This window comes from Meles meles, chromosome 19, assembly GCF_922984935.1.
Source record: "Meles meles chromosome 19, mMelMel3.1 paternal haplotype, whole genome shotgun sequence".
Classification (NCBI taxonomy): Eukaryota; Metazoa; Chordata; class Mammalia; order Carnivora; family Mustelidae; genus Meles; species Meles meles.
The window spans coordinates 40,641,584-40,665,522 of NC_060084.1; the positions used below are offsets into that span (position 1 = coordinate 40,641,584).

Genomic DNA, 23,939 nt, shown 5'->3' on the forward strand with positions numbered 1-23,939 from the left:
ACTTTTTCTAGAAACAGTGTTGAGATACTTGTCTGGGAGAGTCGTGGCCTCACATCCGGGGCCACCTAATCAGCCGAGGGTGCTGTGGCCAGACTGCCAGTCACTGAGTCAACAGAGGTGTGATGGCTTGACGTATCATTCTTCTTTCCTCTTGACTGCTATCTCTGCGAGTTAATCATGTGTGATTTGTAGTATTTGTGTTCCTGGAGATAAGAAACTGACGTCTTTTGTCTTACTGTAATCTTCTCTGTTTCTGAAATTAATCAATGACATCATTTTGTAGAATCAGAGAAAGATCTTCGATACATTGGCAAAATTTTGGATGGATTTTCCTTGGCTTCTAAACCTTTATCTTCAAAGAAAGTAAGGAAAACATTTATTTATTTCTTTATTTTACTGGTTTAGTTCTTAAAACATTTGCTGCTATGTAATCTGAGCTGTTGTATTAACGATTGAAGAAGAAATAAATTCTGTTTTTAAAAAGCAATAATATAATTACTAGTGATTGTCCAGGTATCTAGGTAAACATATTCTGCATAAGAAATGTCAGTTAGTAATCACATTGCATCCAAATTATCTAATTGCTGATATTTTACTTATTTTTTTAAGTTGCTAGTTTTTTGAATCCAAGCTCCAAGTAAGTGGTTATATTTCCATTGAAAAAAAATTACATTACAAACTGGGGGGAGGGGAAAATGGAATTGATATAATTCCAAAGGCAGTGTAACTTAAGGAAATGTAAACAATTTCAAGAAGTCATCAAACGCCCCCATCCTGCCTCCTTCTGAACGCCATGAAGAGTGTTGGCTAGTGTGGACAGAGTTCCCTGGACTCCTTGTCTAGGCAAACAGAAGGGAGAGAGGCCACATACCTGCAGGTCAAGCCCCATGGAGAGCTCTGCATACGTTTCCAGAGAGTCTTGTTTTGTGAGATCGTTGTGCAGCTTAGGCCAAGTGGTACTCTCTCTGCCCACAAGAGCCATGTGCTCATGGGGAGGCATCATGGGGTGACAGGTGCTGGTGGCTCAGGTGGGGCTCCTGGCCATTTGCCTTTTTGGCCTCCCATTTCATTTTTTAATTTTTAATTTTTTAAAAAGATGTTATTTATTTGACAGAGAGAGACAGGGAGAGTGGGAGAGGGAGAAGCAGGCTTCCACCGAGCAGGGAGCCCAAGGCTCCATCCCAGTACCCCAGGATTATCACAGAGCCGAAGGCAGACGCTTAATGACTGAGCCACCCAGGCGCCCCTGGTAGCCCGTTTTAGATGGTTCCATACTTTATTTATTTTTTTTAAATTTTATTTATTTATTTGACAGAGAGAGATCACAAGGAGGCAGAGAGGCAGGCAGAGAGAGAGAGAGAGAGAGGGAAGAAGGCTCCCTGCTGAGCAGAGAGCCCCATGCGGAACTCGATCCCAGGACCCTGAGATCATGACCTGAGCTGAAGGCAGCGGCTTAACCCACTGAGCCACCCAGGTGCCCTGATGGTTCCATACTTTAATTTGCTCTTTGTTTCTGCATTCAGCAAACATTTGTTAAGTACCCCTGTAACTTGGCCGGTGGTTCTTCAGAACAGGGGAGGCCAGGGGCAGCGCAGCCTCAAGAACCACATTCTGGGTTACAGCGGCTTTGATTTGTTTAGCTGTGATGGTGTGTTGTAACAATGAGCAGAACATAATCAGAACAGCGTTGGGCCCATCGTAAGCCGCCGTTCTTGCCAGAAATGTCAAGTAACATTAAAGGAGAACGGTTTGTTTGTTTTTTTAAGTGTCTAAAAGGAGAGCAGGAAAAAGGCTGAGAAGTACTCGCTTGACCCGGGGCTCAGTAGGACCAACTCCTGGCCCCCAAGTGCAGCCTTCCCTCAGGGAGGGCGCCAAGCACAAGTTCACTCTAGCGTGACCCAGGTTCATGACGGGGGTGACAGGCATTGGCAGTCCCTGAAGTACTGCTTGCTGGAGTAGTGCTTTGGGCAGGAGCGACTCAGAGAAGGGCTGTGTTCACCTCGCCTTTCACAGACATGCCAGTTTTCTACACCGTGGCCAGAAGCCCAGCCTCTGCATCCAGAAGCCAAACAGCAGAGACTGAGCAGAGGGAGGGGAATGCTTTGAATCCCCCGGAGGTCATTAAGAAGAGCCGGGCTGCACACTTGCTGCCCAGCTCCTCTGGATTTTTGTGTCACGGCCGTAATGGAGGGTTCGCCAGCTGCTATGGGAGTCCACGCGTTCCGAGAAAGTGGCCAAGCTGAGACCATAAAGAAATGAGATCTCCTGGCAGAGATGCCCGCCCTCTTCTGTGGGCTGTCGCGGTGCCAGGTGCTTACCCCAACTGCGTCTTTCAGCCACCTGGGGACCCCGCTGGGCACCAGCTCTGTGAGGTGGGACGCGGCGTCAGTGTCAGTAAACCCTCAGGGGAGCCCTGTGTGCCGCCGGGCCCCAGAACCACAGCCAGAGAGCATTTGGTTCGGCCCTGGATACAGAGGTCAGGGTTTCGGGTAGCTGGAAACTCTAGAAAATGGCTTGTGTAAGACTGTCTGTAAATAACATTTGTTAGACTCGGGGCAGGGAAGACCGTTTAGCACAGTGATTTAAAAGTGCCCGATACTTTTCTTGTACTGTATCCGTTCTGGCATCATTAGTGCCCGAATTCCTCAAATACATCGCAATTCCAGCTTTTGAATTAAAACTACCTCAGATCCAAAAATAAGTCCCCAAGCTCTAATTTGGAACTGAAACATAATTAGAAAAATAATTCTGAATTGAAAAGCAACTTATTTAAAGTTATTATTTTTCCCCTAAGTCTCAAATCATGCTTTTCTCAATTACATTCTGATTTACAGTCGACCAGTTCTGCGTGTGAGCCAGTATGTTGTGTTAACTCTTGTCATCTTTCTTATCACACAGAACGAACATATTCGCATCTCTCTGTAGAAGTGGGCAGGGGTAGCATTAGAAATGTGTGGCCAGGGGCGCCTGGGTGGCTCGGTGGGTTGGGCCGCTGCCTTCGGCTCGGGTCGTGATCTCGGGGTCCTGGGATCGAGTTCCGCATTGGGCTCTCTGCTCAGCGGGGAGCCTGCTTACCTCCTCTCTCTCTGCCTGCCTCTCTGTCTACTTGTGATCTCTCTGTCAAATAAATAAATAAAAAATCTTAAAAAAAATAAAAATAATAAAAAAAAAAAGAAATGTGTGGCCATTACAAAGATGCATTTCCCAGTGGCCCTCCAGATCCAGAATGGATGTTGGCTGGACACCTGGAGGGGCTGTGCCCAGTGTGGCCTCCGGACCAGAGGCCAGTGAAGGCAGGCTTAACAACACTCACAGGTTACGAGTTTTCTTGGTTAAGTCAAACACGGTCATCTCACAGCCTGTCTTTTCTGAGGTTTGTTTCTTGTTTTGTTTTGTTTTAAAGACTTACCCACCACCTGAATTGCCAAGAGACTATCGACCAGTACATTACTTCAGACCTGTGGTAGCTGCAACCTCAGAGAACTCCCACTTACTCCAGGTATCGTCCGAGTCAGCTGGAAAGCCAGTGCCTGATCCGGGGACCTGCAGTAGGCACCAACTGAATGCCTCCAAGAGAGGGGAGTTGCTGGGAGAAACACCCATTCAAGGTAGGTGCCATGAAGAAGGTGAAGAGCATTACATTTATAGGGACTGGAGTTACCAAAATCAAAATGGACAGTTGTTTTCTTTTTTTTTTTTTAAAGATTTTTATTTATTTATTTGACAGAGAGAGATCACAAGTAGACAGAGAGGCAGGCAGAGAGAGAGAGAGGAAGCAGGCTCGCCGCTGAGCAGAGAGCCCAATGCGGGACTCGACCCCAGGACCCCGAGATCATGACCCGAGCCGAAGGCAGCGGCTTAACCCACTGAGCCACCCAGGCGCCCCTGGACAGTTGTTTTCTGAATGACCAACCTTTTAGGTAGTTTTAGGTGGTTTAGTATTACCACACGGAGAGAACAAAACTGTGTATTGTGAATGGCACAGATAGCAGTGTACATATCCCTTACTTTTTAAAAGAATTTATTTATTTATTTATTTGAGAGAGAGAGAGAGAGAGAGCGTGCGTGCAAGCATAAGCAGGGGGAGCGGCAGGCAGAGGGAGAGGGAGAAGCAGACTCCCCACCAAGCAGGAAGCCGGACATGGGGCTCAATTCCAGGACCCTGAGATCATGACCTGAGCTGAGGGTAGATGCTTAACCGACTGAGCCACCCCAGTGCCCCTGTATCCCATATTTCTTGAGACTTGTTGTCCTCTAACATAAGTTGGGGTGTGCCTTTGAGATCTCAATCCTGGTCTTAAGCTCAGCAGTTTTCAGACTGGGAATAATTGCCAGGGAAGTGGTATAGACCAGGACACGGGTGCCTTCCCTGTCCCTACAGAGCCTGGGAACGTGTGATTTTTTTCCTCAGGAGAAAAGGTACTGTAGCTCTTTCCTGAATGCCTAAAAAAGGAACAAGTGAATCTGAAAGTGTGGACAAGCGTGGAGAATCTCTTGCAGGTTGGCACAGAAAGACCCACCTGAGAGGTGAACTTGGACTTGGCAATTGGGAGCCTAATAGGTATCTCAAATATAATAGACCAGAGCAGAAGTTGTGGTTCCCCACTTCCTATTCCAGACTTGCTCTTCCCCCCGATCTTCCCATAGTGACCCACTGCTTAGACCAGAATGTTGGAATCCTAATTCCTGCCCCTGCCCCAAGTCTACCAGCAGGTCCTCTCAGCGCTTCCCCGAACATGCGGGGGACCTCACCGTGTCTGCATTTCCGCTGCTTCCAGCCAGGAGCGAGCACCCATCCTCCCTTACCTGGACCATTGTGGGGCCTCATTATTGGTCTCCTTACTTCCCCGCCTTCCTCTCTGCAGTCTGTTCCCCTGACCGGCAGCGGGATGGACTGAATCGTTATCACTACCCCTCTTAAAACATTCCAGTCCTTCTCACACTGAAGACAAATCCAGACACTGTCCCCCTTTCCCCATCCCTGCTCAAAGCTGTGTGATCCAGCCCTGCCTCCTTTTCAGGCCATGTCTTGTCCCTCTCTCCCATAACCCCCTGAGGTGCAGTCTTGTGACCCTGCTTTCTCTCTTCTGACCTCACCTACCGTGACGTGCCAGCCACTGGGGCTTTGACATTCACTGTCTCTTCTGCCTCTGCTCTTCCCTCCAACTTCAGCTCTTTCTTTTACTTAACTCACCACAACTATGATCTCTTTGAAGGGAACTTCCAGGCTTTCCCTGACCCCACACGTGCTAGTGATTCCCCACACTCCAGTCCCAGCCCTCGTCTCTAAGTTCCTTTGGTGGTGTCACCCTGTTTCCTTTATGGTCCTCCTCTCGTAGCCATCCTCTGGGGTTGACTTTGGGCTTCTCTGAGGTCCATGCCGCCAGCTAGTGACAGCAGGGCCCTGTCCGTGGTGTCCTCGCAGCCCAGGCCAGTGCTCTGGGGGTGCTGTGACAGGAGTGAACACTGCAGGGACAGCTGGCTCTGAACCGGGGCTTGTGCCAGGTGGGACTGTCAGGTGGTGGCCGCTCGAGCTGGCATCTGAAGCCCGGGATGTCAGCTCCTTCATGCTAGGACCATCTAGGACCGTAATCTGCACATTGGCCTGCACTTTTGTTCGCAGTGAAACACGAGTTTTGTTACTTCATCACTGTCTAGTTCACAGGGATGATAGGAATACAGATGAGAAAGTGTGAAAGACGCCAGCGACATACCTTTGTGGTATTGAACACGTCTGTACCATGACATGTCAATGTAGCTGTCTTAGGATACTTCGCTTCTCTTCCTGTTACTATTTTTGTTAGGTTCGAGTACTTCAGTGTTGGAGTTTCTGTCCCAAAAAGACAAAGAGAGGATCAAGGAAATGAAGCAGGCAACTGACCTGAAAGCAGCTCAACTCAAAGCCAGGAGTCTGGCCCAGAATGCCTCACGCAGCAGACCCCAGCCCTCCTCTCCAGACGTCGGACACTGCTCGTGGCAGTTGGCCCTGAGTGGTGGGACGGCCTCCACGAGAGCCAGCAACTTCAAACCTTTCGCAAAAGATCCAGAAAAGCAAAAACGATATGAAGAGTTTTTAGCAAATATGAAACGGGGTCAGAAAGGTAGGTGCCAGGTCGGGGTCTCCCACCTCTCTGCCGGGGGAAGCACTCTTGCTCTTCTGGCCCAAGTCCTGGATTTGAAGTTGCAGCATCCCCCACTCTGCCAGTGTTTGGCTTTGTCCGGCTGCAAACAGTGCAAAGATTGTAGTCCCTGGCTCTTGATCTTAGAAAGTAAGAACAAGTAGTTTGTGTTTCTCCATATCTCGGGTCCTAAAGATAGCTGTCTTAAGTAGAGAACACGCCTTGGCCATGGCTAATGCTGAACCACAGACCGTGTACTGTTTGCAAATTCTTGCCTTCTATAAGTGTTGCGTTTCACACCAAGAGACAAGGTCATCTCCTACTTTATCTTAAAATCCTAATCAGCCAGCCCTAAATCACGGTCTAAAATTTGATTTAAAAAGGTAGCTGACTGTTGGACTCTTACGAGGGGGGAAAAAAATCACTCTCCAGTCTATGGGGTAAATTTGGGCAGAATGAGGAGAGGGATTGCTGTCATTCACAGTAGTGGTTGTGAGAGTCATCAGCAGATCTGAGGCATTGGGTTTTTTTCTTTCTTACTTTTTTTTTTTTTTTTAAAGATTTTATTTGAGAGAGAAAGAAAGAGAGAACAAGCTGTGGGGAGGGGCAGAGGGAGACAGAGGAATAGACTCCCTGCTGAGCAGGAAGCCCACCATGGGGCTAGATCCCAGGACCCTGACATCATGACCTGAGCCAAAGGCAGACACTTAACTGACTGAGCCACCCAGGTGTCCCTGAGACATCAGTTTTCAAAAGCAGATAACGGTCTGTTGTGTCTTCACTGCATGCTAAGAACCCACCCACTGATGTTAATTGTTAAATAAAAAAAAAAAAAAAAAGTTAGAAAAAGGAGTGTTTTTTTGCCAGAACTTAGGAATATACTTGGGATGAACTTATCACTGTCTGGGAGTGGTACCAAGTTCCTGGCTTCGAAGATTTAACAAGCATTAGGCCCCTCATGTTTTTCTCTGTTCTGTGAGGTAGACAGATTAACACAAGAATCATGCTGAGGGGGAGAGCACTATTACCTGACAAGTACTCCCTACCATGCTCTCAGAAATCCGGGTAAGGATTAGTGTCCCTTCTGGTAAAATCTATAGGGATACAGTGGGACCCACTGGACATTCTCCTTTGAGCCCTATGGTCTTCCAAAGAGTGAAGCAATTTCTTTCTTTTTTTTTTTTTTAATTTTTTTTTTTAAGATTTTATTTATTTGACAGACAGAGATCACAAGTAGTCAGAGAGGCAGGCAGAGAGAAAGGAGGAAGCAGTCTCTCTGCTGAGCAGAGAGCCCAACGCAGGGCTCGATCCCAGGACACTGGGATCATGACCTGAGCCGAAGGCAGAGGCTTAACCCACTGAGCCACCCAGGCACCCAAAGAGTGAAGCAATTTCTTGTTTCTTGTTCCATAGATGCCCTGGAACGTTGTCTGGACCCCAGCATGACAGAGTGGGAGCGAGGCCGCGAGCGGGATGAGTTTGCTCGGGCAGCTCTACTCTACGTGTCTTCCCATTCGACCTTATCCTCCAGGTTCACGCATGCCAAGGAGGAGGAGGATTCAGATCAGGTGGAAGTCCCTCGAGACCAAGAGGTCTGTCACCATCACGTCCCTACCTGATGATTTTTATTGTATTTTATTACTTTTTAAGATTTTATTTATTTATTTGACAGAGATACAATGAGAGGGGGACCATAAGCAGGGATAGTGGGAGAGGGAGAAGCAGGGAGCCAGATACAGGCCTCGATCCCAGGACCCAGGGATCATGACCTGAGCTGAAGGCAGATGCTTAACTACCTCAGCCGCCCAGGCGCCCTTGAATTTTAAAATTAAAAGAAGTATTTCAGGTCCCTCAGTGGAATGATCACAACATACACAGCATTATAGAACAAGAACTGATTTTCTGCTTTTACCTTTCAATATAGTTTAGCAAAAAAACGTTGTGGCATAAGAGCTGTTTTGTAATTTTGAAAGATTGCTTGAAAACTTTCAGTGGAAGAGCAGTCAGGTTAATGGCGTGACCACTTGATGAAAGAGAATAAATGTCTTTTCTCAGAATGATGTGAACGACAAGCAGTCGGCTGTGAAAATGAAGATGTTCGGGAAGCTTACCCGAGATACATTTGAGTGGCACCCTGACAAGCTTCTGTGTAAGAGGTTTAACGTCCCTGACCCTTATCCAGAGTAAGTGAGGAAATCTGCCCTTACATCAGTATTCACTCTCCCATATTAAAGCTCTCTTTCCCTCTCACCGACTCAGATAAATTCCCCCTTTCTGGAGGACTTTACTTGTAAATGCTTAGAGTTGCAAATTTTGTAGATTTAACTATCGTTGGTTTGCTACTAAAAATTAAGCAAACATCGAGGAAGCAAACTTTATTCCATATTGAAGACACAAAACTCAGGTATGTCTAATTTGCTGCCTTTTTAATGATGCACATAGAGTTTACATTTATTTTATTTTAAATTCTTTTTTTTTTAAAGATTTTATTTTTTTATTTGACAGACAGAGATCACAAGTAGGCAGAGAGGCAGGCAGAGAGAGAGGAGGAAGCAGGTTCCCTGCTGAGCAGAGAGCCCGATGCAGGATGCAGGGCTCGGTCCCAGGACCCTGAGATCATGACCTGAGCTGAAGACAGGTTTTAACCCACTGAGCTACCCAGGCGCCCCTAGAGTTTACATTTAAAAGGTTACTTATGTTAATTCTTTATAGAAGTTTGATACTTATTTGATTATAAACACTACCAAAAAGCATATAAAATTGTATCAGAGGTTTTGTCAGAACATTTAGGTATATTTTTAGCAGCGCAGCTTTTCCTTTTTTTTTTTTTTTAAGTGCGGGACTTGAACTCACAACCCTAAGATCAAGAACTGAGCTGAGATCAAGAGTGAGATGCCTAACTGAGCCACCCAGGCACTCTGGAAATACATTTTCCAAGTTAAATTCTAGGTCTTACTAGAAAAAAACTTAGAGCTCTTACTAGGGAAAACCTCATTGGCCCTAACGTCAGTCCACCAAATTCTTATTCTGCTTTGAGAAGCAAAATAACCTTCAGGGACCTCTTAGCAGGTAGAAGAGCTAGTGGTGAAAAATGTGAGATGTTATTTCATAACCTGAGTTGTCATTAAATTTATATATGTATGTTTTCTTTTCAACCCGCAGTTCAACTTTGGTTGGCTTACCAAGAGTAAAACGTGACAAATACTCAGTTTTCAACTTTCTGACGCTCCCAGAGACAACATCCTCGCCTACAACTCAAGCATCGAGTGAAAAAGTACCAAAACACCAAGGTCCCGATAGTGAGTGGGGCTTCCTTGGGTCCATGTGCTGACCATGTTCTCAACCCCTGTCCCATGGGGAAAACAGAAGTAAAGCCTTAAGGGTACACATAGTGCAAGCTCTCTCTCCGTTAAGAGACTTGTTCACGTGAATACATTAGCTCAGGTTGTAGGAGTTCAGATGTCTGCTGTTTGAAGTCGGGAATATAATATATATATAATAATTATATGATGCCTCAGCATCTGCCACCTTCCCAGCACCTACAGGTTTGCTGATGTTCTGGGATGAATTAAAGAGCCATCATAGAGAGCTTTCCTTTTGCTTGCTAATTTTTTTTTTTTTTTTAAGATTTCATTTATTCACCTGACAGAGATCACAAGTAGGCAGAGAGGCAGACAGACAGAGGAGGAAGCAGGCTCCCTGCCAAGCGGAGAGCCCGATGTAGGGCTTGATCCCAGGACCCTGGGATCATGACCCAAACCAAAGAGGCTTTAACCCACTGAGCCATGCAGGCACCTTTTGCTTGCTAATTCTGATATTACAACTGTGTCCTGCCTTTCAGAATCAAGAAAACCATCCAGATGGGATACATCTAAACAAGAAAAGAAAGAAGATTCCATCAGTGAATTTTTAAGTTTGGCTAGATCAAAAGTTGGTCCGCCCAAACAAGAGTCCAGTCCATTAGTAATCAAAGAGGAAGAGCGTGTGACGGAATCACTCTCAGATAAGGTATTGCGGGGGTCCCAGGTTCTCTTTCCAGGCTGATTGTGCTATTTGTCCTTCTCTGTGATGGTGCTTTGTCATCCTTGGATAGGAGGGGTTTGCAAACTTTCCGTGAAGGACCAGATATTAAATATTTTAGGCTTTGTGGGCCATATTGTGTCTATCACAATCACTCCACTCTGCTGTTGAATGTGAAAGAAATCATAGGAAATGTGAAAAAGATTGGGTTCGTCTATGTTCCAATAAAACTTTATTTACAAAGCTGACAGTGGGTTGGATTTGACCCATAGGCTGTAATTGCCGGCACCTGATCTACATTACAGTAGTTTCAATCATATCTTTGATCATGAGGAAAGATTATAAACTTCTCTGCCAGGAATGGCTTTCACTCAGCATCAACCACTGAAATAAAATTCAATATGTTTTCTTTTGTGGAGAATATAAAGGAAATATCTATTGGGTTTTTAAAAAATTACTGTTTTAATAGTTACAAGTTGAATTTAATAAAAAGTTTTATTTCTATTAGCCTCATTTAAAATTATTATTTTATTTTTTAAATGAACATGCATTAAAAAGTATTGTTCAGTGAGATTTTATACACATATAGATTTGTAGAGGGGCGCCTGGGTGGCTCATTTGGCCAATGTCCGCCTTTGGCTCAGGTCATGATCCTGGGGCCTGAGACCGAGTCCCACATTGGACTCCCTGCAGGGAGCCTGCTTTTCTCTCTCTCTGCTTACTGTTTCACTGCTTGTGTGTTCTTTCTCTTTCTCTTTCTCTCTCTGTCAAATGAGTAATCTTTTTTTTTTTAAGATTTTATTTATTTATTTGACAGAGAGATCACAAGTAGGCAGAGAGGCAGGCAGAGAGAGGGAAGCAGGCTTCCCACTGAGCAGAGAGCCTAATGTGGGGCTTGATCCCAGGACCCTGAGATCAGGACCTGAGCTGAAGGTAGAGACTTAACCTACTGAGCCACCCAGGCACCCCCAAATAAATAATCTTAAAAAAAAAACTCTGGAACCGTCACCACAATCAGGAAGCAAAGTGGTACTATCACCCCAAAAAACTCCCTCCTTTCATACCCTCCCCTCTCTGCAAACGCCTACCAATCACCAATCTCTTCTCTGTCTGTCTAGTTTTGTTCTTTCCAAAATATTATTTAAATGGAATCAGACAATATACATATATAACCTTTTGAGACTGGGTTCTTCCACTCAATATCAGTATCTTTGAGATTCATCAGTAGTGTAATATCAATAGTTCATTCCTTTTTATTGCTATTCTGTTGTGTGGGTGAGCCACAGTTTTTTGGTCGTTCACCCTTTAAGGACATATGGTTGTTTCCAGCTTTTGGCTCTCATAAGTAAAGTTGCTTTCGACATTCGTGTGCAGAGTTTTATGTGAATATAAGTTTCCATTTCTCTAGGTTAAATACCCAATAGTGGGATTGTTGGGTAATGTACACATATAGATTTCACTTTATAAGAAACTGCCCAAAAAAAAAAAGAAAAAAGAAAGAAAGAAACTGCCAAACTTTATACCAAAGTTCTTGCTTCTTGTATTTGAAACTCTCCTGTTAGGTGCATACACATTTAGTATTATTTTATCTTTTTGCTGAATTAAGTCTTTTATCATTATGTAATATTACTCTTTATTTTTGGCAATTTGTACAATATGTATTTTTTTATCTTTTTACTTTTAGCCTATGTATTTCATTGTGTTTAAAGTGGATTTTTGGTAAAGAGTATGTCATTGTCCGTGTGTCCTTTTTTAATAATACATTTAGATAATCTGTATGTTTTACTTTGTATGGTTTAGCCATTAGCATTCAATGTAATTTGTTGATATATTTGGTTTTGGGTCTACAGTTTTCTTTACTGTCTGTTCCTACTCTTTTTTGTTGCTCTCTTTCTCCTTTCTTACCTTCTTTTATATTACTTGAATAATTATTAGGCTACTGTTTTAATTCATTTATTACATTTAAAAAAATTTTTTATTTATTTATTTGACAGAGATCACAAGTAGGCAGAGAGGCAGGGAGAGGTGGAGGGGGGAGCAGGCTCCCCGCTGAGCAGAGAGCCCGATGCGGGGCTCGATCCCAGGACCCTGAGATCATGACCTGAGCCGAAGGCAGAGGCTTAACCCACTGAGCCACCCAGGCGCCCTAGATCTATTTTTAAACGATTATTCTACAATATACATGCTTGCTTTTTCACAGTTTACTTAGAGTTGATATTGTACCATCCTAAGAGGAGTGTGGAATCTTTACATCTAGGTCCTTTTACTCTCCTAGCTTTTTATGATGTTGCCTTATGTATTACATGCAAACACACTGAAAACCTTAGGAGAGTTTTCTGATTTTTGCTTTTAGTTGTTATACATGTTTAAAGAACTGATGAGCTGATAATCCTTTTTACTTACTTATTTATTTTTTTAAAAGATTTTATTTATTTGACAGAGGGAGAGAGAGAAAGGGAGAGCGGAAACACAAGCAGGAGGAGTGGGAGAGGGAGAAGCAGGCTTCACGCTGAGCAAAGCCCAATATGGGGCTAGATCCCAGGACCTTGCTGACCCAAAGACAGCTGCTTAACAACTGAGCCATCCAGGCACCCCTGATAATCAGTGTTATTTACTTGGATATTTAGGATGGCTGTTGCTCTTCCTTCCTGAAGAGCCAGCTTACTCTCCTACCATTTCCTCGGTCTGAGGAACTCCCATGTATTTAGCTTTTATTTTTTAAATTAAATTTAATTTTTTTAAAGATTCTATTCATTCACTTGACAGAGATCACAAGTAGGCAGAGAGGCAGGCAGAGAGAGTGAGGAGGAAGCAGGCTCCCTGCTGAGCAGAAAGCCGGACCGTGGGGCTCTATCCAAGGACGCCGAGATCAGGACCCTAGCCGAAGGCAGAGGCTCAACCCACTGAACCACCCGGGCACCCTGATTAGATTTTAGAGCAGTTCCAGTAACTGATCCTTTTAATTTTTTCTTCATCTGAGAATGTCTGTGTTTTGTATTCATTTCTGAAGGGTGTTTTGCTGGATATAGGGTTCTGGGTCTACAGGTCTTTCCTTTTAGCCCTTTTAAGAATGTTGTGCCACTTCCCTCTGGCCTTCCTGATTGTTGATAACAAATCTAGTTGTTCAGCTTGTCTTTCCTCTCCTTAGGATGATGTGACTTTTTCTCTGGCTGATCTCAAGATTTTCAGTTCATCTTTGGTTTTCTACTGTTTGATTATGATGCATCTGAGCACGGATTTCTTTGAGATTCTTTTGTTTGGGGTTTGCTGAGCTTCCTGAATCTTGTCTTTCACCAAATCTGGGACCTTTTCAGCCATTGTTTTTTTAAATATATTTTCTGCTCCACACTCTCACGCCTCTCCTGGGACTCTGGTGACATAAATGTTAGACCTTTCAATATTGTCCCGCAGTTCTGTTTTCAATCCGTTTTCTCTCTCTGTTCAAATCAGATAATTTCTATTGATCTGTTATCAAATTCAGTGACTCTTTCTTCTGTTGTCTCCATTCTGCTATCAAGCCTATCCAGTAAATTTCTTATTTTGGTTATGTGTTTTTCATTTGTAAAATTCTCATTTGGTTTATCCTTATATCTTTTATTTCTTTGCTGAGATCTTTTTATTTTTCCATCTGTTTAACCTTAGCCTTGAAGCCCGGTTGTAATAGCTGCTTTTAAAGTCTGCCACATAATTCTAACACTTTTGTCTGTTGATTGTCTTTTGCAAGTTGAGGTTTTCCTGGTGGTTGTATATCAAGTAATTTTGGATTACATCCTAGACATTTGACATTTTGGACATTGTATTATGAGACTTTAGGTCTTGTTTAAATTCTAGGGAGAATAGTGAAGTTTTGTTTTAGCAGACAGTTGACTTAATTAGGGTCAGGCTACACGTTCCAACCCATCTGGGTTCGAATGTCATTCCAGTTTTCAGACTCTTTATCTTCAGATCTTTCCTGCACATGTACTTCCCAGTGGCTGGTCTGGGACCTGGTTGGTAGTTAATTCCCTAGGTCTGTTACCAAAATCTTTGGTTTGCTGTTTTAGAGTCAGATTTACACTTGTATAGCTCAGAGGAGAGCCAGAAGCTCACAAACACTCTCTAGGATCACTCTCTTGAGCTCCTCATCATGATCTTCTTGACCGTGTCTGATTTTCAGGCTCCCCCTCACACCCTCCAATCAGAAGGCTGGAACTTGGTTTCCCTGCTCTGGGTTACACTTCCTGTGACTTTATCTGTGACTGGAGTCAAGCGGCAAGAGGGAAAGAAGGGGGAAAAAGGAGTGGGATTTGCTCCAGATTGTTGAGGCCACAGCTTCTCTGGTCAGAGAAGAGGGTTCCTGTCCGTCAGAGCCTGGCAGGAGCCGCCACCAAGGATTTGAATCCTCTCCATGGAGTATCACCTGTTATTTTTTAAATGGCGTAAAACCTTACTCAGGGATTCTGGCCCTGTGCTGTGGTGGTTGTGTGAGAAAGCCTTCTAGATTTTCCAAGAAATCGTGTTGAGATAGTCTTTAGATAAGTTTGCCTGAAAAAAGTCTTGGTTCTTGCTTTTTCACTTATTAGCCAGATGACCTTAGGAATCTGGCTTCCATTCTCTGGGTTATTTAATTTCTTTCTTCGAAAACTCTTTCTGAGTTGGTGTAGCATAAAGGGCCAGAACTGTCTGTGAACACGGGTATATGCCAGCTGGCATTCATTTACAGCCTGCGCACGTGATGCTCATATCTGCCAGAAAGACGGCAGATTCCTGGCTTTCCTGGGGAATTGTTGCTGTGAGTCTCTGGGCTTCCCTGTCAGCCTCTCTCTCCTGACTTCTTATATAATTTTGAACAATTTTTTTTTTTTTTTTAGATTTTATTTATTTATTTGACAGAGAGAGATCACAAGTAGGCAGAGAGGCAGGCAGAGAGAGAGAGAGGGAAGCAGGCTCCCTGCCGAGCAGAGAGCCCGATGCGGGACTCGATCCCAGGACCCTGAGATCATGACCTGAGCCGAAGGCAGCGGCTTAACCCACTGAGCCACCCAGGCGCCCTAATTTTGAACAATTTTAAAGCAGTCTCAGAAGTTTAAACATAATTTAGGTACTTTCGTCCCCAAACCATGAGCGTAGGTTGCCAACCAGGTGCCGGGCTCTGCTGTGTTTCCTTCAAGGCAGGGCGTTCCCTATAGAACCTCAGTACCTCGTCCATCCGGGTCTGGAAATCGGTGCCCATGCATTCCTGCTGTGTCTAATCCTCGGACCTATTCATGTTCCACCACTTGTCCTAATAATGTCCTTTATGGCAGAAAGTGCAGCTCGGGGTCACTTGTAGCATTTAGTGTCATGCTCCTTTAGTTTCGTTCTGCCTGGTACAGTTCCTTAGTCTTGCAGGATCTTGAGGCTTAAAAGATTACAGGCCCGTATTCTGTAGAGTGTCCTCAGTTTGGGCTTCTCTGATGTTTCCTAGGGATTAGATTCAGGTTCTGCCCTTTCGGGGGGACTACCTCAGAGGGGCCAAGGCTGGGCTCGCACTGCCTCCTGTCAGGTGGTGTGTGGTGTCGACTTGTCCCGTTGCTGGTGCTCGCTTTGGTCACTTGAGTAAGGTGGTGTCTGCCAGTCTTCTCCATGGTAAAGTTAATTAATTTCCCCCCTCTGTACTTAGGACGTACTTTTATTCATTCATTCATTCCTAATTTTTACTAACTTATTTTAATGACCATCAAGGAGCATTGAAATATATACATATCCTGTTCCTCAACAAACTGTGGACCCATGGTTTCCTGTTTTATTTAAGGGCTAACTCAGTACTCTCCTTACTTATTTCAGTGCTCAGATGGTCTTAGTGTGGCCGACTGGAGCTCCTTCAGGTTGACTCCTTTGTGTTTTCGGGATGTCCCTCTTACTCCGTGAGTTTGTCTTTGCTGTTTGGGCACAGTGATGTCTGGGCTCATCTTTGTGTTGTTTCTCAATTCCAGCTCTGGAATCAGTCCTTTCTCCTGGTTATTTTTAGTGGGGAAGGGTATGCTTCTCTTCTTTAATTTTTTTTCTGGGATGAGAGTTTACTCTAAGACTCCAAACATCACTGTCTTGTACCAGTTTTCCTCCTGTGGGTATTCATAACTCTGCTCCAGAAACTGGAGGTGACAAGGTACGGGGAGTGACCCCGCTGAGAGTGAAGAGAACCAGGTGGGAGAGTCCAGACCAACCCCCCCGGTACACGTTTGCACTATGAATGTGTCCTTGTGTCAACCCTTGTCTGGCCTGGATTCTTGAGGGGCATAGTGGAAGGACTGGAGTGGATTCTGAGACCCGGGGCTCTCTGGTCGCTGCTGTTGGCACTTAGCACATTGGATTACCCCACGCCCATCTGGGGAGAAGCTCTTGGCGGGGAGGGGTTGTGTCTTCTTCATGCCTTTGCTCCTTGTTGATTTAATTGAGTTTATCCCAAGTCACCGCATGTCTCTCTGGCGAAACTGATTGTCCACAGTTGGGCTTCTTGTAGGAATGGCCACATGTGATCATAGAGGGAAATTCCATGTCCATGGTAGCCACGTGCTCCCAGCGCCCTCCCGGTTTTCTCACCAGCATTTCATCTGAGTATACGACCTTCATAAACCTCTCATCTTGGGCCTCTGAAGGCTTGATTGACTCTTGAAAGCAGGCCAGAGGCACTGTGCTAGTCCGCCCTGCATTTTTGTGGGTCCTTTGCCTCTGATGCATGACTGATGTCAAGGAAAGTCTTCGACTGCTCCTACCGGTAGGCTCGTTCTGTAGTAGCTGCATCAGAAACATCACAAAAATAAGTCACATTAGCAGTCATCGTTTAGTTGGGCAGAGCATGGGTGTAGAACCCAGGTACCTGAGCATAAACGTGTGTGTGTCTATCTGACTGTGTGTCTGTCCGTCCAGAAGGTCTGGCTCCCCTCACCTTTACTTCATTCCTGACTCTTATTTCATTGTTAATACAGAATATCAGCAAAGGTGTGGATTCACAGACTGAAGGAGAAGGGAGCCGCCCATCCATGGACTTATTTAAGGCCATCTTTGCCAGCTCTTCTGATGAGAAGTCCTCATCCTCTGAGGATGAGCAGGGCAACAGCGAGGATGATCAGGCAGGTCCTGGGGACGACGACTTCAAAAGCTCCCACGAAACTGACTTGGCGGAAACCTCATCTGCGGCACACGGTGTGTGGATACTTCAGCTTTGGGGATCGAAATCACATATGAGGATGTCTCTAGAGAAGCTGCTTCTTTGTTTGGTGTAGAGTTCTTTTTTTGTTGTTAATTTAAATTCAATTAGCCAACATATAGTAGTACATCATTAGTCTCAGAGGTAGCGTTCAACAATTTATCAGTTGGGTAAAACACCCAGTGCTCATCACATAACATTAGTGTGCAGTTCTAACCCAGGATAATTAGCAAACAATGGTGTTTTAATCTTTCACATTTTTTAAAAAAGATTTTATTTATTTGACAGAGAGAGATCACAAGTAGGCAGAGGGGGAGGGGGTAGCAGGCTCCCTGCTGAGCAGAGAGCCCAATGTGGGGCTTGATCCCAGGACCCTGAGACCATGACCTGAGCCGAAGGCAGAGGCTTAACCCACTGAGTGAACCAGGTGCCCCAAATCTTTCAAATTTTTTTAAAAATTTTATTTATTTGACAGACAGAGATCACAAGTGGGCAGAGAGGCAGGCAGAGACAGGGGGGAAGCAGGCTCCCTGCTGAGTGGAGAGCCTGATGCGGGGCTCAATCCCAGGACCCTGGGACCATGACCTGAGCCGAAGGAAGAGGCTTTAACCCATTGAGCCACCCAGGCGCCCCAGTCTTTCACATTTTTATGGTGGCATCAGATATAAATTTCTGGTGTATTTTTAGGGTAGCTGTGTTTGATAATATTGATTTTCCTACTTACCCTAGTTGAGAAGAATTTAAAACTAGTAAAATTTTTGTTTAAGAAATAGATTCTTTTTTTTTTTTTACCTGTTTGATGATGAGGTACTAGGATGATGGGCAACATTTGGGTCTGAGATATACAGGGGCTCTTCCCCGTGCTGGGAGTTTTGGCACAGAAAAGGAGACCATTTGGTACTTGCAAGTGTGAGAGACTTTCCAGATGCTTGGGTGGGTGAACAAAATTTTCCGTCTCAGCCTTTGGGTGGTCTGCTTGCCTCTGTCAGTCTGTGGTGGACTTGGGTGTAATTTTTTTAGTGCCTTTAACCAAAAAGTTACGGATAGGTATAAAATACTGTTTATTCTTATGTGATTTGCAAATGACTATTTCACATTACTGTGGGGGGAAAAGCCACCCAACTTAGTTTTTATTTCAAAATGATTTACGCTTAAATTGTAAAAGCTTAAAAATATATAAACGGAGAAAGCTTAAGTCCCTTGGAATCCCACTTCCCCGAGGTAAACATCGTTAATACTTTGATGTGTGTTTTTTGGTACTTTTTGTGTTTTTCTTTCTACTATCTGAAAACATAGTCCTCAAAAAAAAAAGAGATTATTACTGTGAATATGGTAATTTATTTGTATTCAGCTTTTCCCCTCTTTGATAATTTATTTCGAGTAAAGTTAAAATTTCTGTGCTGGGACATAGTCTTAGATCCCTGTTTGTAGGTTTTTGTTATCCTCAGATAACATCTTTCCTTGAGGCCATCTTTTAACCCTTCAGGTGTCAGTGAGGTGGTCTGAGCATGTGCTGTGCAGACCCCTGTGTTGCAGCCGCTGGTGCACTTGGTTGCAGGGCTCTGTGTGACTGACTTCCCAGCTCAGATGTCCACAAGGTGGGAGGTCAGGTTCTCATGCTCACAGCTGTATCCTCAGCGCCTGGCGTGAGCTAGTTAAGCAAAGTGGTGAAAAAAAGCACACGTTATATGGTGGCAACAGGTATTAATTGAAGAACCAAACACAGTAGTATTAGTATAATAGTATTTACTGTTAATATAAATAGACAAAATTAATACCCTGGTGTTTTCCAGCTAGCGAGCCGGCTCCCCAGCAGCCTACACCTTCCTTCCCGATACAAAAGCTGCAGATAGACGAAAGAGAAGCCTTCGGCCCGCGGCTGCCTCCTGTCTTCTGCCCCAGTGAGTTGAGAACTCCTTGGTTCACCCGTTGAGTAAGCACCTGTATCTCCCCTGAGCTGCGACAACTCTAACCGTGTTATCACCTCTACCCGTGTAATCCAGCAGAAGGCCAACCATGTACCTACAGTTGACCCTTGAGCAAGGCGGGATTTAGGGGCGCCAACACCATGCACAGTCGGCAATCTGCCATATAACTTTTGACTCCCCCTAAAACTTAACTACTGATAGCCTACTGTGGACCGGAAGCCTTACCAATCACATATACAATTGGTTAACGCTTCTTATGTATTTCATATATATTTTATACTATATTCTTACAGTAAAGTAAGCTAGAGAAAAGCAAATGTTAAGAAAATCATAAGGAGAGAAAATACCTGTATACTACTGGGCTTATCGAAAACAATCCACACATCTGTTTCTGGTTTCTTTGTTCTCAGCCACATTTTGAATCTCATCGCTTCCCCCGGGTGCCTAAATGATAGCTTTTGCTTTATAGCCTCGGAAACCTTTCAGGTTTTTTTCTTCCTAACACTTAGTACAGTAGCGTCCTGAGCGTCTCAGATGTCACTTTGAGAAATAAAAGCAGTAAAAATCTAGGACACAAAGATAGGTGAGGAATTGCAGGGAGAAGGGTTTTCGGAGGCTTTTTTTTTTTTTTTTTTACAGTTTGGCTAATGTAGCAAATACAGTAAAAGTAATTCTGTCAGAAGTAAACCCCACCCATCCTCCTCCCCCAGGATCAGTCAGCAACCTCTTGAATCGACATCTCGTTAAAATATTTAGACTGGCTTATCCTCTCCTTGAAGGCCAGCTTAGCAAACATCTGATAACCCAGCCCAGGAATATAGATGATATATTTCTGTTATTTACTTTATAGTTTCCTATAGCACCCACATATAAATACTGATTAATGAAGCCAGTCTTCAAAGAGGTGATTAAAAAAAAAAAGTGTGAGGTTTTGAAGAGCTGTGATGAATGTATTTCTGATATGCTTTAGTTGTTCAGATCTTCAGCTTAAAATAAGTGTGTCAACATCTAACGCTGTTACTTATGCCCATTTCCGGACCATCCTTGAGAGCCTTGTAACAGTTAATAACTTGATTTTGTCTATGGGTTGTCAAGGGGAGATGGTTTTTAAAAAATGAGCATTAGGGTCGCCTGGGTGGCTCAGTGGGTTAAAGCCTCTGCCTTCGGCTCAGGTCATGGTCTCAGGGTTCTGGGATCGAGCCCTGCGTCAGGCTCTCTGCTCAAGCGGGGAGCCTGCTTCCTCCTCTCTCTCTCTGCCTGCCTCTTTGCCTACTTGTGATCTCTGTCTGTCAAATAAATAAAATCTTTAAAAAAAAATGAGCATTAAAAAAAAAGATTGGGAGGTCAGATTTTTTTTTAATTATTTAAAAGATTTTATTTATTTATTCGACAGACAAAGATCACAAGTAGGCAGAGAGGCAGGCAGAGAGAGAGAGGAAGGGAAGCAGGCTCCCCGCTGAGCAGAGAGCCTGATGCGCGGGTCTCGATCCCAGGACTCTGGGATCATGACCTGAGCCGAAGGCAGAGGCTTTAACCCACTGAGCCACCCAGGCGCCCGGGAGGTCAGATTTTAAAGTATCTGACCAAATGATGGGACTGGAGAGTTATAGGCACCTGTTACCTGGGTTTGGAAAATATCCATGCTTCTGAAACACCTTTCCTTTAGGTGGAAAAAGCTGATTTAATGATCTACACTGTTTCTACTGTTGTTAATTTCTGCTGATTTGGTCAGATTTTATTTATTTATTTGACAGACAGAAATCACAAGTAGGCAGAGAAGCAGGCAGAGAAGTGGTCATGGGGGGGGGAAGCAGGCTCCCCGCTGAGCAGAGCGCCCGACGTGGGACTCGATCCTAGGACCCTGAGATCATGACCTGAGCCGAAGGCAGAGGCTTAACCCGCTGAGCCACCCAGGCGCCCCGATTGGTCATTTTTGATGACTACATACATTGTGTTCTTTTGATGCTTGTTTTCTAGTGCTGGAGCTTATGAGACAAATTCATATATAATGTGCTTTCATAAAGGGTAGATGATGTGAGAGGAGCTGACATTTATGTGCCAAATTCTAGGCTCTGGGTTTCATGGGCCCGGTTCGGTCCAACCCTCTGTTGAGAGAGCGGGGATTCTTACTGTCTCTATTCATAGGTAGGGAGACTGAGGCTTGGAGAAGTTGAGCAATGAAGGGAAGGTCACAGAACCGCCGCTGGCAACCTCGAGCTGAGGTTCAGACTCTGGTGTGTCTCTGAGCTTGCCTGAGGATGTTAAATAGGAAAGGCTTGTGCAGTCTGGTCGATCTGACTCATCCAGCAGATAAGGCTGTGTCCAGGTACTGGTTGGACACCGGTGGAGTACTGAGGTTTCTGGCGGTTTCTAAATATAGAGCCACCAGGTAGACATGCTAATCTGTTTGTTTATCAGTGAGGTGGGGCAGGAGTTCCACCTCCATGTTAAACATTCACCTGCATCCCCTTCCCAGTTCAGTCAGTCAGTCTTCATTTCCCCCAGCGGCTCACGGGTGTGTTACATTTGCGTTTCAGATGTCCGTCAGACGCTTGAGGCACCTCAGAAAGAGAAACATAAAAAGAACAAAGAAAAACACAAGACCAAGAAAGAGCACAGACGGAGGAAAGAGAAGGTGAGTACGTTCTGGGGGTCCCGGGACGGGATGTAGGCTCTGATGTGCCTGCTTCTGTCCTGCACACGAGCCCCGCCCCGCCCCCATCTGGCCTGCACATCTCCTGGCCAGATGGGGGCAGGCAGGCCTCTGCACACCTTGGCAGAAATGTTGACATTCATGTAAGGCTTCGATTTTCAAGAACTTTGTTTTTCTTTCAGACAGAATATTCTAATGATTCAGTTGCGCGCAGAACAGTTTTTATTGTGAACATTGTGAAAAAGACAGTTGAATACTTAGAGTAAGGGTTGACTATTAATAGAATAACATTAATTAGTCATTCATTCAATATTAAATGAGGATATTATTTTGAACATTTTTTCTCCACGACTTGGTCATCATTACAGATTTGGGTTCATAGCTTGCTATTTGAGGTAAGGGAAACTTGAAGGAGGTGTGTGTGCTTTCCCCTGACACCTCTGCCCCTGTGGTCCATGTGTTTCAGTGATGCCACAGGCTTTTAATTCGGCTAATGTGAGTGTTGGGTCCCAGAGTGCTCTGGGCAGTGTTGGAATGGGGGGCAAACAGCTCCACGATTGGCTACCTGACAGAAAGCATTCCTGAGCATGGAAGATGATGGAAGATCTTTGTAGTGACAGGAAAAAAAAACAACTGGTGCTGTCGGGTTGAAAACCAAAGTCATTTGTTTCTTACCAGTGTATCTGCACTTCTCTGACCTTATACTGGTTTCTTCTTTGTGCTTTTCCACCGTGCTTGTTGTTCCGATATGTAGTTGATCACAGATGCCTAAAGACATGGACCAGTGAGGTCATGGGAAGGTGGCAGGGTCACCTGGGATAAGATGGCGGCTAAGTGGCAAGATGGCGTGCTGCCCGCATCTGCCTGGTTCTGCTGTGTCTGCACTGGAGGACCAGTTCTGAGTGTGTGTGATCCCTGGAGAGTGCGCACAGCCTTGTGTCCCAAGCTGTCCCATAGGAGGCTCACTCCCAATGAGGTGTTTTGTCTTTGCTCTTGAATGACTCCAGAAACCAAATGCCTCCTTAGCCTGCCCGTGGGAAGCCAGGTGGGAAACACCTGTCTGTCCTCCCCACCCCTACCCCCTCCTCACTGTTCTTTTTCAGAAAAAGAAGCACCGGAAGCACAAACACAAAGGCAAGCAAAAGAATAAAAAGTCAGAGAAGAGTAGTAGTTCTGAGAGTACGGACAGCAGCGACAGCCAGAGCGATGAGGAGGGGCCTACAGACCTGTCACCGCAGGAGCTGCTGAGAAGGTAGGCAGTGCGGGACAGTGGTCATCAGAAACCTTCTGGAGGCTTTCTGTGAAAGCAACTGTGAAAATTCAGACCTTACAGATAAAGCTTCAAGTGGTTCTTGAGCAGTTTCTCAAACCTCTCTCTCCAGAAGCCTCTACCATCAGCTTCCTGTGTATTTGAAGACTTTTTTGTTCGGTGTTTCACACACATACACACACACCATACGTACACACACATTTTGTTGCTGCGCATTTAAAAAATAAGTAATATGATTTTATCTAGCGTAAGTCAACCGAGTATGAACATGCGGAACGAAGAAATACTGCCAGATTACTTCCGGAAGTGGCTGGATCCACTTCACCTTGTTATTACATCAGTTACAAACAGTTCAGAAATGTTTGCCAGCACGATGAGCGGAGAATGGCGTCTGACTTCTAATTTGCGCTTCTGGGGCTCGTACTGGGGTTGAGTGGCTGGAGGACAGCCTTTGCCCATACGCTGTCTTGTGAGTAACTTGCTCAGGTTCTTCGCACAGTGTTGTTTTCCGTTACATTGTTTGTTTTACTTGTGTCAGTCAAGTAAGGTACTATTTTACTGATTTTTAGGAATTATTCCAGATATGAACCGCCTGTGTTCTAATGTGTTACCTATCATGTGGATTTTAACTGTCTTTGTTGTACAAAAGCTCTAATTTTTGGTGCCCTCAGTTTTACCGATGTTTGTGGATGGGGGGGTATGTTTCATATTTTTGTCTCCTAAAGGCCTCCCCTAACCCAAGATGTTATATATGTGTGTAAGCTAGTCTCCCGCTTTTATA

General features: G+C 44.6%; 1 protein-coding gene across 2 annotated transcripts in view; it reads left to right on the forward strand.

Moving 5' to 3' along the window:
* GPATCH1 (G-patch domain containing 1) overlaps positions 1-23,939 on the forward strand; it is a 47,110-nt gene that overhangs the window by 20,264 nt on the left and 2,907 nt on the right. For both annotated transcript variants that reach the window (XM_045989276.1, XM_045989277.1), the window contains exons 9-19: positions 284-363; positions 3,404-3,608; positions 5,805-6,101; positions 7,533-7,711; positions 8,175-8,302; positions 9,282-9,418; positions 9,961-10,127; positions 17,087-17,303; positions 19,101-19,208; positions 21,773-21,870; positions 22,992-23,140. In XM_045989276.1, the coding sequence (XP_045845232.1) occupies positions 284-363; positions 3,404-3,608; positions 5,805-6,101; positions 7,533-7,711; positions 8,175-8,302; positions 9,282-9,418; positions 9,961-10,127; positions 17,087-17,303; positions 19,101-19,208; positions 21,773-21,870; positions 22,992-23,140 (1,765 nt within the window). The remainder of the gene's footprint in view (positions 1-283; positions 364-3,403; positions 3,609-5,804; positions 6,102-7,532; positions 7,712-8,174; positions 8,303-9,281; positions 9,419-9,960; positions 10,128-17,086; positions 17,304-19,100; positions 19,209-21,772; positions 21,871-22,991; positions 23,141-23,939) is intronic.